We start from the raw sequence: 13014 nt of genomic DNA, 5'->3' as shown, positions 1-13014 counted from the left end.
GCCTCCCCGTGTGCAGCGTGCCCCCTCCACACCTCCCCCCATCCCGGGGCACTTCCCATGTGTTGGCACCGTCGTGGGCATTGCCACGGTACGACCTGTCTGTCCTCGGTGGGGGACAGGCAGGGGGCACCTCCCCAGGGCTGGAGCCGCAGGGGGAGCGGGGGCAGGGACCAGACGCCCTCCGTGACCGTGATCGGCACACTCGCCCCCCTTCACGCTGGCAGGTTTAAATAAATCACCCTCCTTTGACCGTGGTGACATCCTTTGTGGCGGGAAGGATGTGGTTGGAAGCGTGGTCTCGGGCAGCATGGAAGCTGGGGCCACGGAGGCGGGTGCGGGGCCCGTGAGGACACGTGGCCTGGGGTTCCTGTGGACGAGGCCCCACAGCTGCAGGGGTGTTCAGGCTCTCACAGGGAGTGAGCGTCCTGTCCCTGGGAGCAGCCCGGCAGAGCGTGGAGGAGAGGCCCGCTGGCTTTGAACGGAAGGGGCTGTCCATTCATTCCCATCTTCTGCCGACACTGCTGCCCGTTGTTCTAAAGCCCTGATGTCACTGAGGCGTGCATATCGGCTCAGGGCCCCCGAGAGTCCCGCCGGGCTTGGCGCCGTGAGGGAAGACGGCCGGCAGGGCCGCGGAGGATGCCTGAGCGCAGAAGTCGGGGGCAGCGTCGCGGAGGCACGCGTGCCGGGGCGCGGTCCTGGGTGGGCCTTCCCTCTGCCTCTGCTGCCCTGGTCTGGGACGGTGGGAACCCCAGCTCAGGCGGGGGCAGCTGGACCCCCGGAACCCCTGTAAGGCCCAGCAGACCCAGGGCTCCGTGCAGGTCAGCCACGGCCCAGGCAGCCCCACAGGCCCTGCAGGGACCCGAGCACCTCCTCGGACAGGATTTCGGTGGTGCCCGGGCTGGACCGGCATCTGCGGATCTGTCTCCGTCCCCGGGAGCGCCAAGCTGCCCGGGAACCTTGCTGCCTGCGCTCGTTTGTGGCTGCGTGTCCTGGAGACCCAGCGTGCAGTCGGCTGAGCGGTGCAGCCCCTGACCCTGCGGAGGTCATGTCCTGTTCCTCCGAAGTGTAACCTGCTTTCTTCCTGGGGAGAAGGGCTTCGCGGTTGCAGTGAGATTACGGGTCTCGAGGGCAAGTTTCCCCGGGTGTCCGTGTCTGTCTGAAATGCAGTCACACGGGTCCCATGATGGGGGAGGCGGGAAGGTCGGAGGACACCACGGGCGACAGGACCGTGCCACAGGCGGGTCGGGGGTCAGAGACATGCGGCCACAAACACGAGCCTCCGCGATCACCCCCTCCGCGCGACTCAGTCCGCACTCACGGGCTCCCTGGGTGGGGCTGCCCCCTCCTGCAGCCAAGACTTCTGCTGACGGGTCCGGCTTCTGGGAGCCGTCCTGAGCCCGTGGTCAGCGAGGACCTCGGCCAGTCGTCCTGAGGACCCCGATGCCCAGTGCTGTAGGTCAGACAGGGAGACCGAGGCAGCAGGCGAGCGTCGGAGCCGGGATGTGACTCCGGTGAGTCTGGCTGTGAGCGCGACCTCAGGGCAGCACGGAAACAGGACGTGATGGCAGAAGCACGGGGGCTTTCAGATGGAGGGGGCCACTTCAGGCTGGGTAACCCTGCCCTCCCCTGTGCCCAAGGCCCTCTATCCCGTGCCCTGCCCGCAGGCCAGCATGGGCACCGAGCAGCCTTCCCCGGCAGCCCACTTCCCCACCCGAAGTACGCCGTGGCGCAGAGAGGGTACAAGCATGTGGGGTGTCCCCGCCGGGGCCGTGCAGCCGGAGGCTTCTGTGTCTGCGTCCGCGGGGTTCACGGAATGGGAGAAAGGTTTGGGTTTGGAAGTAAGAGGCCACGTAAAGACTTCACTGCGGGAAGCTCGGGATTTACTTGCTCCTAAAGGGACCGGGGACGGTGGGCTTGGTGTTAAGCAGTCAGTGGGCCTGGCCTCGTGGTCGTCCCGTGTCATCAGGCACGTGGCCCCGGGCAGCGTGAGCAGTGGGGTCCCTGTGCCTCTGCGGGGTCATGGGGGTGTCCCAGAGGTGGCCGCAGTGGGTGCCTTGGGCCACCTTGGCTCCAGAGTGTACCCGAGCCCCGACCGGAGCCGATTGCTCTGTGCCCGACGTGGTCCGTTGGTGCAGGGGAGCCGTTCGTGGGACAGACAAACCCGTCAGCCACCAGACTTCCCAAGATCGTGATTGGCCGCCGGCTTTAGTGTGTTCGTTTGTAGGAAAAAACAAGGAGTTCCTAGTCTTCTTCCCCTTTGAAATCGAGACCTGGCACTTCCCCTTCTTGGGCCGAGGGTGGGGGTGGAGGCCCCATCTGGCCCTTGCAGGCGGGGTGTGCCCCAGAGTGCGAGAAGAAAGCGGACCCCGGATCGCAGGACCCCAGGCCGTGAGGACTTGGGTGAACCTGGCACATGCTTCCTTTACGGTGCAGAGCGGTCCCTGCACAGGACTTGGGTGAACCTGGCACATGCTTCCTTTACGGTGCAGAGCGGTCCCTGCACAGGACTTGGGTGAACCTGGCACATGCTTCCTCTACGGTGCAGAGCGGTCCCTGCACAGGACTTGGGTGAACCTGGCACACGCGCGTGTCCAGGGTCCAGCCGAGGGCTGCGTGGGTGTGGGCACGGTGCTGGGAGGACCCTGTTCCGCCCCCACAGTCTCAAGCATGGTCACCCGCACGTCCCGAGATTCTGTGGGCCCTGAGCCGAGGGCATCGTACCGAAATGCTGACATTCCCACAAGGTCGGCCCCCAGTTCAGGGCAGCCGGGGGGTGAGGCGGGAGGAGGCAGTTCTGTCCCTCGGGCGTCACCGTGTGGTCCCGATCTCGGCGTCCTTGCTGACCTGTGAACGTCTTTCCCTTCCTGCCCCGGGCCTGCCTTGTGTCCTGTGGCAGGTGGCTCAGGCTTCCGAGAGCCGGACGTCAGGGCCTGAGCCCGGGGCCCCGATTCCAGAAGGTTCTGACCGATCGTCCAGACCAGTGCTCCGGGCCCCGCGCTGCCTTCCTACCCTCTCTTCCCTCCTGTCTCTGGGGGTCCCAGGCTGCACTAAGTGCCCCCCCCACCGCAGCGGACCAGGCCTGCAGGTGCTGGGAGGGGGTCAGCTTGGGAGGGACACCCAGCCGGGGGGGGGGGGGGCATTTGTCAACAAAGGTGCTTCCGTGCCCGCGCAGGGACGGGGCACCAGCCTCTGCCGCTGGGTCCTAGTGCTCTGGGGGGGCCTGGAGCTCCGGCCCCGCAGGCCCTCGTGGGTCCCTGCCCGCCCCCGCCACGCGTCTTGCGCTGGGCCTGCTGACGACTCCTCGCACAGAGCCCCCATCTCCGCACCTGCCTCCCTCCAGTGGCCTCGTGTGGGACCGGCCTGGGGGGCTGGGAGGGCGGGGCAGCACCTCTCCTTCTGCAGCCCCGGAAGCCTCCATGGGCCTCCGCGCCGGAGAGGCTTGTCCCCGGGTGCCCTGTTCAAACTGGAGGAGCCGAGATCCTGCCCCGTGTCCCCTCTGGGAGCCACCCGGTGTGAGGCCGGGTCACAGACCCCGCACACCCCACCCAGCATGCTGCCATGGAGGGCAAGCAGTGGTGCCCCCATCACGCTCTGTCCTCCTGGTGCCCAAGCCTCGGAGAGACGGGCCAGGTGAGCCCTTCCGGTTCCTCGACGGGGCTTCTTTCCACGACCTCCAGGAACGACCAGGGGAGTATCTCATGGCTCTATGTGCCGTCACAGGGTCGAGGGGGACGTTCAGACGAGCCGAGGGCTCTGCCGTGTGGGGGCTGAGAGCCGGGCCCCTCCAAGGGCCCAGGTGCACGGAAGGGCCCCCTCCCCCGAGAACAAGGAGACCTGGGGAGGGGGTGCCGGGCCCTGCAGCCCCCCGAGGAGGAGGCCGCGTCAGGAGTGAGGAGTGAGGGCTCTGGGGCCCCGGCGGACTCCCCTCACGGTGGGATCCCTCAGCAGGGGCCTGCGGGCAGCCATCTCGGCCCCCCCCAGGCTTCTCCCTCCTCCCAGAGCATGGCCGGCTCCCCGGCCGCCCCAGGCCACCCAAGGACCCCAGCACACCCAGGGCATCCGGGCCTTTGCACTGACTCGTGAGTGGAAGTCGTGGTTTCTCCAACGTGGTCTTCACCCTTTTTGGCTCATTTCCTGCACGTCCTGAAAGACAGCAGAGCAGGGAGGAAGAGCTTTGCAGACCACGTGGGCGCCGCAGGCCGGCGCCCGCCCTCCCTGGCCATCATTTTCCAGCACAGGAAGGTCAGTGGCCTGGACAGCCCAGGGCCCTCCCCTCCCTGAAGGTCTCAGCATCTGAGGCAGCGGGGGCCCCGTCCCTCTGCACCCCTCCCACCACCTCCCTGCTCAGGGCCTGGTTCCTCTGCCCCTGTCCTGACCCCTCCCACCCTGTCCTGCCACCGCCCAGCTAGGGTCCCCCTCCCAGCCCCCTCCAGGCCCCGTCCCGGCTGCAGCCGAGTGCGGTGAACCCATTTCTCCCCTGGGTCCCCAGGGTCCAGAAATGGTCCGAAGGACACGCGAGGCCAGAGCAGGCGTCAGGCTCTGGTTCTCGGCCAGGGAGGTGCCGGCCCCAGGGCAGGCGGCCGCAAGCTCGGCCTACAGGTGTGGGCTTCACAGCCTGAGCACCGGCCGGTGGGGGCAGCCCGGCTCAGGGAATGATCTGCTTGACCGTCCGCAGCCCCCAGGACGAGGCCTGGCTCGCGGCCTCCTGTGGCGAGGGCAGGCAGCTGGGTGGGGGACCCCGTGGCTCGGGGAGCCTCACTTGTCAGCCCAGCAGGACACTTCTGGTCATCAGCGGCGCAGCTACCCGCAGTGATGCCGGGTCGTGGGAATGTGGACCGGCCACAGGCTGTTCTGGAATGTCGGGCTAATGGCCATGAGCTCCATGCCCCATAGGTGCACACGGAGCCCCTTGTGCAGGAGACCCTGGGACCCTGGTGGCCCCTCTGGGATCTGGGGGCCAGGAGATCCCCAGCCCATGCTGCCTGCCATGGAGGGACGGGGCCAGACCGCCTGCGCCCTGCGCCGAGGACCTGTTGCCGGGGAGGGAGTGCGGGGGGAGGAAACAGCTGAGCCCGAGGGCTCCGCTCACGGAACAGGGCCGGGACGCTTCTGACGCAGGGAGGGCTGGCCTCTCTCCTGACTCCGGGCCACGCCAGGCCGTGGCTCACGGCGGGGGGCGCTGTGGGCTCCGTCTAAGAATGTGGGGCCGCCGGGAGCTTGTCTCCAAGGACCTGCCCTGTCCTCCGGGTGTGTCTGCTGGAAGGCTGGCCCGGGCTCTGCTGCCGTCCCCAGCCGGCCCCCGCGTGCTCCGTGCTGGAGCGCGACGCCGGCGCCTTCCCTGACCCCTGCGAAGTCATCGACTGCGGCGTAATTAGCCAGAGTTTACGATGTTGTGCCAGCGGCGTTCCAGCCCGGCTCGGGACGGCCCCGGGGCCGCGGCGTGGACCTGCCAGGCGGGACGACGCCTCGTTAATGGGCCCATTACCGGGGGGGAATTGACTGGGAGCCAGCTGGACAGGCGATCGCTGCCTCAAGGAGAAAAGTAAGAGCCTCGCGCCTCCTGGACTGTCCTGCGATGAAACGCCCCCATCGGTGGGGGAGCAGAGCCTGGGGCATCCGGGAGCAGAGCCTGGGCCGTCAGGATCCCTGGCCCCAAAGCACGGGGGGCTGAATCCGGTCCCAGGGAAGGAAGCAGAAATGCCGCCGCGCCAAGCCCCCTTTCTGCTCCCACGTCGGGAGGACTCGGCACAGTCTCGCTCCTTCAGGGTTCTCGGCAGTGTTCGGGACGTCACGGGGCCCGGAGTCTGGAGTGAGTCTCCAGGGGCCGCAGGAGAGCCTGGGTGGTGGCTGAGGCTCCAAGGGGGGACGCGGGCTCTCGGCGGCCCTCCCAGCCCTGCGTGGCTCGGGGACCCTGGGCCTGAGTCCCCTCTGAGACGCAGGCCCACGTGTTGGGCGGCAGGAGCAGTGGGGCTGCAGGGACCCCCCAGCCTCCTGTTCGGCGTGGGGCCGGGACCGTGTCTCGTGTTCAGGCAGCATTTTCACCGGTGATTCTACTTGACGTGCAGCGCGGCCTCCGAGTCCGCCGAGCCCGGGCCCTGCTGTGCGTACGTAGCCGTCCTCTCTGCCGGCGGGTCAGGGGCCCGGAGCGCAGGTGTTTTCTGGGAGCTGCAGCCCCGTCCGGGGGTGGCCCGCCCCGGTTCGGTGGAGGCGGCCGGGTGTCGGGGGCAGTCTCGGCGGGAGGACCGGCAGGGCCTGCTCCGTGCGGGGTGCCAGGCTGGGAGGCACTCGGGGTCCCGCTCCGTCCTTCAGCGACCCGTCCTGCCCTGCTCCGGCCCGGGGCTCCACAGGAGGCCCTCTCGCACCATCCCACCGACCACCGACCACGGCCACCCCACTCCCTGCCCCGTGCCCTTCCCTGGCCGGTACCTCTGAGGCCCTTGTGCCCTGGGTCAGCCAGCCTTGCCCACTTGGCCCGTGTCTGGAGGCTCCTGCAGCCCATGCCCTTGTGGTTTCAACCTCGCAAACCTGACCCTCCCAGTTCGGAGATCTCCCGTCCTTAAAAGGGTCTCACTGAACCCCAGGCTGAGTGTGGGCAGGACCTGGGTCTCCCGGAGCTGCCGGGCAGAATCTGCTCCTTGTCTTCCCCAAACTGCTCGGCGTGTGGCCCTTGCTCCATCTCTAAGGGCGTCTGTCCCTCCAGGCTCTGTGTCCCGTGTCACCTGGTCATCTCGCTGGGCTTTGATCTCACGGTGTCTCCCTCTTGCAGGGACTGCGAGATGCCGCGGGCCACCAGGGTGATCTACATGCAAGGTCCCAAGCGTGTTCACGTCTGCACCCTGCAGGTGACACCCTTCTGTGGGGAAGGCCACCAAGTCCCAGACCCCAGGGCCTGGAGGCAGGCCTCCCCAAGGCTGGGTTCCGCCTTCCGCGTGCGGCTTGTCTCCCTGTGCCGCCAGCCCCGCCTTCTCTCCCGCCCCCGCTGGGCGGCTGCACCCCCCACCCCCCACACCCCCCGGCTTGTGGCAGATGGGGGCTTCCCCTCCACCACCCCCTCCCCACGGCCCCCTTCCCACGCTGTCTGTCTCCACGGTAGTGGCTCAGTCCGGAGAGGGACAGTTGTGGGCTTGCCCACTGGCTTGTTTCACAGATGTGGAGGCCGAGGCTGCCACCTACTCTCTGGGGCCCGAGGTGGGGAGGCGGGTTAACCCCGAGCTCTGTGGGCGGCGGCTGCCTGAGTCATTCTTGCACTGAGCCCTGATCGTCGTGCTGGGCAAGTTCTCCTGGTCACAGGGGCCCTGGGTGCTGCTGGGGACTCTTCCTGGCTTCCTGGCCAGTGTGGGGCTGGCAGCAGTGCTAAGTGCTCTCTTCCCGTCACTGCAGAGAGGACAGGGCCGTGGGGAGGCTGTCCCGGGCAGGGAGGAAGTCCGACGGGGTCCCTGGAGGCCTGCGTTGGCTCTGGAGGGTGGGGGTACTGGTCTTCGGGTCACAGTGAAGGCCAGGGACCCTGTGTGGGCCCAAAGGCCCCAGTGCCCCGATCTGTGGCAGCCCTGAGCGCAGAGCGGTGGGTGAAGGGTGAGGCTCTGCCCCGCCCTGTGCTGCAGTGAGGCCGGACAGGGACCCGGGCAGGTGGCCATGAGGCCGAGGAGCCCAGGGCTCGGGCAGCCCCTCTCGAAGGCACAGTCCCACGGCCGGTTCAGTCCTGAGCCCTGCGGTCGTCCTCCTTGTGAGACTTGCAGAACCGGCTCGTGGCGCTCTGCAACGTCCTCCAGAGGAGCCGGCCTGCAGACCTCGGGGGCAGAGAGCGGCGTGGCCCTTTCTTGCCACCCCCTCGGCCTTCTCGTAGTGAGGGCAAGAGGAGGGGACGGGGGGGTCACCTGGCTCCCCCCAGCGAATGTCCTTCTGATGGGGGCCAGGGGCCTGAGTGGGGAGAAGCAGGTCCGGCGCTGAGGGGTGCCCCGGGGTCTCACCCCCGTCAACATCCTGGGAACAGGGGGCATGGGAACCTGTGTCCTGTCTTGAAACTCGGACTGCAGTGGGCAGTGGCAGCGACAGCGCCCCCGAGGGACGGGCACGCCTCACTCTCAGGTTTGAGAGCGGGGACCCGCTCTGACTTGCCATGACCCACTGTGACCCGCCGTGACCTGCTGTCGCCCACCGTGACCTGTCGTGGCCCGCCGTGATGAGCTGCTTGCTGGCACATCCTCACGCTTACTTGGCACAGAGCCCTGGACTCCGACTCTCAGGTTGGGGGCGCCCAGCATGTTCGGGTCTTGGCCTTGACCCCGGTGTTACCCCGTGAAGTTTCTGGCTGGGGTGCTGTGCTCCTCTGTCACCGCTGTGTCCCCTGAGACTGGAGAGTCCGTCTTGTCCGCATTGGTCCTTGCGTTTCTGTCTGTCTCCGCGCGTCCCACGGGAAGGCCTGCCCTGTGCACTGACACTGGTGGGGACCCAACCCCGTGGGGACCAGCCCAGGGCCGATGCCAGGAGTGTCCACATTGAGCTCAGAGTGTGGCAGCTGTGTCCCCTGTGTCCGTGATGGTCAGGACGCTAGTGCGGGCCGAGGCGGTGGGAGGAAATGCCAGGAGGGGGATGGGTAGTGGCCACTCTGCTCCTGCCTGAGTCTCCAGCTCCAGTCCCTGGCAGGTGGCCCTCTGAGGACGGGGGGCAGCTTGAGGGTGGCCATCTGAGGCCCTCTCCAGGCCAGCAAACCCTCCTGAGGACTGAGGGCCCGTCTCGCCGTGGGGCCGATGGGGAGCGGGCGCTGTCATCAGTGTGGCCGCACCTGGCAGACGCCTGCCTGAGCGGCGGGACCAGCCGGGCCGGACCTGGGGGCCTGGGACTCCGGACCCCCGCAGAAGGAGTTGCTCCGGGAACCAGCGGGCGGGTTGCAAGGTCTCAATTCAAATGATTTCCTGTGGAACAGCGCAACGAACCTGAGAAAGGTTTCCGCGCTACTTGCTTTGAGGACGTGCTCACACCCTCCTGATGACCGGACTCAGGACTGGGTGGTGGCAGCCCCGCCCCTGGGGACTGGGCCGGGGACCGTGAGGGGCTGGCGCCCTGCCGCCAGCCTGGGCGATGAAACCTCGGGGACCAGTTTCTGTAGCGTCTGCCGGGAGAGGGTACAGGGCGCTCACCGTGTCGAGGTTGTTCGGGTCTTGGGACAGAACCCCGATGCCAGGCCAGCCCAGAGCCAGTGCCTCAGAGGACCGTCGCAGTGAGGGGGCGGCACCAGGCTTGTAGCCTGTGGGCGGAGGTGAGCGTCCCCAGCCCCTTCCCCCAGGGCCAGGTACAATGCCCGTCTGGGCTGCAGCCCACGCGGGTGCAGCAGAGAGGCCCGGGGTTCCACCGTGGCTGTGGCCGCTGGTGCTGGAGCAGGGACACGGTGTCCAGACACGGCTTTGTCTTGGTCCTGTGGGTGCCAGCAGGCCCTTCAGGACCCTGATCTGACAGACTGGCCTGCAGGGCCCCAGATGTCCTGACCAGCGGCTCCCAGCCCCATGCCCAGCCCTGTTGTCTCCCTGCTGACCATTGTCGTCCCAGGCTTTGGGAGCCCTCCTGGCTGGGGGACAGTCCCGTCGGGGTTGGCTCGGCCACCAGCAGGGCCCGGAGGTGGGCTGCGGGCATGAGTGTGTTTACCCACCGCCAGGCTGCAGGGGGGAGCCAAGGCCAAGCCGGAGGTCGAGGGGCCTGAGCGGGCAGTGCGCCCGTCTTCTGGGGCAGGTGAAGAGCAGGGACAGGCCCGCGGCCACGGCCTGGCCCTGCAGACACCCTGCCCACCCGCAGGGGAGCAGGGGATACTCACCCCAAGCCGCTCACGGCCCTAAGTGCCGCAGCGGGGGTCGCTCCCCAGGCGGGAGAATGCAGCGTGTGCCGTGGGCCCCGTCTGTGGTTTCTTCCCACGGCCACCCCAGGACGCGGACCTGCGTCCACGGCACCTGCTCTGGGTCTCAGCTTGGAGTGGATGCGCTCACAGGCCTCGGGGGGGCACTTGGCGGCCTCGTCATTCCGACCCCAGCATGGCAGCCCCGGGGGTGACGGCGTCCGGCTGACAGCCGCCGCTGACGCACTGCCTGGGTGAGGGAGCTCGGGGACGTGCAGCCCTGCCAGTGCCCTCGCTGTGGCCGCGTGGCCGCCCCCTTCCACACGGGGGACCAGGCTCAGGTGTTCCCACGTGCCCGGGCAGGTGCTCTCACGTCTCGTGTGCCGATTAATGCCATCGGTGGGGAGTCGCACGGCGGGTTGGTGGCTTACTTAGCAGCTGGGACTCACGGTGTCCAGGGAAGGAGGGGACAGGCCTCTGCTGCCCACTGACACACCCCGAGGACTCTGGAGCCCGGCCGGGCGGTGGCGAGGAACAATGCTGTCCACCAGCAGAGCTTCCGACAGCGGCGGGACAGAGGACTCCCGGCTGCAAGTCACGGCGTCCAACGGGCCTGTGAGCCCCGGCGTCTCCGTGTGCCCGGCCGGCTCACACGCGTGGCTCCCGTGGTCGCGTCTTGTGGCAAGAAGAGCATCGTGTCCGTCCCAGTGCTCTTCCTGCTGCTGCATTTGTCCACTTGCCGGTTCGTGGCCGCTCCGTTCTCTGAGCGGCTGTAATTCTTCCTGTAATCAGCTCGTGGAAGTCCAGGCCTGCGGCCAAAGCCTTCCGGGGACGGTGCTGGGCACTGCCCCCCACCCCGAGGGGTTTTGCTCCACATGGCGAGGGGCCCCGGCGTCCAGGGAAGAGCTGCCCGAGAGACCCCATGGGCTGCCTTCGTCCTGCACCTGTGCTGTGTTCCCAGCAAACCCTGTGTGCCGCCAAGGGCAGGCTCTGGTCACTGCACACAGTCACGTTGAGCCCAGGGCTGGGCGTGCCCAGTGCCCACCACCGCTGCCGCACCCATGGCTCTTGGCTCTAACTCAGACTCGGCACCCCCAGGGTCGAGGGTGGGCTGGGTGGCTCTCGTCTGTTCTACGTGCCTCGTCCGGCCAACTTGGTGATGCCTGGTTTGGACCCGGCTCCCTGGGTGGGCTGGGGACCTCCACGTGACACGGGTGACAGAAAGGCAGGGACAGTCTTGTGCAGCGAGCTGCCTGGAGGGCCCGGGGTCTGCTGGGGAGGAAGGGCCTGCAGTGACAGCAGGACCGTGGACGAGGAAGGACACTGGGGCTGAGAAATGCTGCCGGGGGTCCCAGGTGCTGTGGGCTTTCCCTCTGAAGGGAGGGGACGGCCCCTCCCCCCACCTGCCCTTCAGGCCCCTCAGGTTGGCGTCTTTTCTCTGTGGTTCCCTTGTTCTGAGGTGCACACCCCCACGATACTGTGCCGTCTCACTCTTGGCCCCCACGCGATGGGCGGGCTGGGCCCCCTGCATCTGGGCATCTGGGCATCTGTGTGCCGCCAAGGGCAGGCTCTGGTCACTGCACACAGTCACGTTGAGCCCAGGGCTGGGCGTGCCCAGTGCCCACCACCGCTGGGCACCGTGACGTCTGCTTCTCTCGCATCATGGGCCCAGGGTCCAACATCGTGGACAGTATACAGCAGGTGCCTACTGTTTGCCCAGGGAATGGAGGCACAGGCCACGAGCGAATGGGACCTCTGGTGCTTCTCCGGAGAGGACATGCAGGTGGGGCGTGGCTGCGTGGCTGGGGGCAGCTGGTGCCCTGGCCCCGGGAGGGACCTGCACGGCTGAACACGGGACGACCTCGGTCTCCCATGGGGCGGTTTAGCCGGTTTCCGTCTGTCCGTCTGTCCGCCCTCCGTCTACAGCTGACACCGTCTTTATCGTCCGCGTGAGCATCCGGCACTTAGCGGAGGGCACCGGTGTCCCAGGCAGAGGGACGTCCTGTGGAAGGCGGGGTTCTTCTTCTGCCGGGATGTGGACCCCCTGGGCCCTCGGACGGACAGTCACCCCCGCTGGGATTTAGGAGACAGGAGGGGAAGGGGAAGCCACTTCACTGGTTGACTTGTCCCATTCAAGGTCAGCGTGTCCCTTCTGTATGTGCCGTGCTGGCCCAGAGACAGACCAAGGCCCCAGGTCCCCGTTGTCCCAGTCCTGTGCCCACGAACTCTGGGGAGCTGCAGCCGTGTCCACGTGGGGAAGCAGGAGTGAGGGGCACATGCAGAAGCGTGTGTGCACCTCTCACATGCGTACGTGTGTGTGTGTGTGTGCGTGTGTGTGCGCGCACCAACCAGCCTGTGTCGGGGAGAGGAGGTCCCGGATGGCCCGGCGTGGCTGGTGACAGCCAGGTCCCCGCTCTCAGCCAGTCCCATACGGCGGGGTTTTCTCCCTCACTGCCGTTCACAGACCCGGCAAGGGTTTTCGCTGCGTGCTCTGCCCTAGGCCAGGCTGCATGGAGACCCCGGGGCCCAGCCTGGAGTCCGACAGCCCTGCTCCGTGCAGGCTGGCTCCTTCCACCAGACTCCTGACCGCGCGACGCGGCCCTTTCATTTCCGGGCGTGGCAGCCCGGGCCACGTTTAATTTCCTGGCTGCCGTGAGCTGTGTGGAGCGGAGCCCACGGGCCTGACCTGGCGCCAGCGCTCGGGGAGTGTGTTCCCGATGGCAGGGGTCTGAGACGCATGCGCCGGGGACACGGCCTACCTCCCTGTGCCCCCAGGGCCCCTCCGCGGGCGGGAGGGCTGCGTGGCTCGTCCTCTGGCGGCAGACACTCAGCCGGCGTCTGTGCCTCTCTTACAGGTCAGCTGGCCGCCGGCACCTGTGAGATCGTGACCCTGGACCGAGACAGCAGCCAGCCTCGGAGGACGATCGCCCGGCAGACGGCTCGCTGTGCCTGCAGAAAGGGGCAGATCGCGGGTACCACGAGAGCCCGGCCCGCCTGCGTGGACGGTAAGAGCCCACAGCTAAGGACCCCGCCGAAGGCTGGGGCCGCAAGGTGCCACCTGACACAGTGCGCCGCACCCCTGCCCCAGCCCAGGTCATCTGCGAGGGCCTCCTGTTCTCTGGGTCGGGCCTTGGGCTTCACAGTCCCCATGGGGTGATGGCGCCCGGGGCGGCGTTGGCTCGTTTGCCGTG

At 67.8% G+C, this 13014-nt stretch overlaps 1 protein-coding gene across 2 annotated transcripts in view; it reads left to right on the top strand.

Annotated features, from left to right (window-relative positions):
* The window catches only part of TAFA5 (TAFA chemokine like family member 5), a 169070-nt gene that overhangs the window by 96805 nt on the left and 59251 nt on the right, over positions 1 to 13014 (top strand). For both annotated transcript variants that reach the window (XM_082742143.1, XM_082742144.1), the window contains exon 2: positions 12679 to 12828. In XM_082742143.1, coding sequence (XP_082598269.1) covers positions 12679 to 12828 — 150 coding nt within the window. The remainder of the gene's footprint in view (positions 1 to 12678; positions 12829 to 13014) is intronic.

This window comes from Mustela nivalis, assembly GCF_964662115.1.
Source record: "Mustela nivalis genome assembly, chromosome: 7".
Lineage (NCBI taxonomy): Eukaryota > Metazoa > Chordata > Mammalia > Carnivora > Mustelidae > Mustela > Mustela nivalis.
This window is presented reverse-complemented; position numbering and strand designations above follow the sequence as displayed.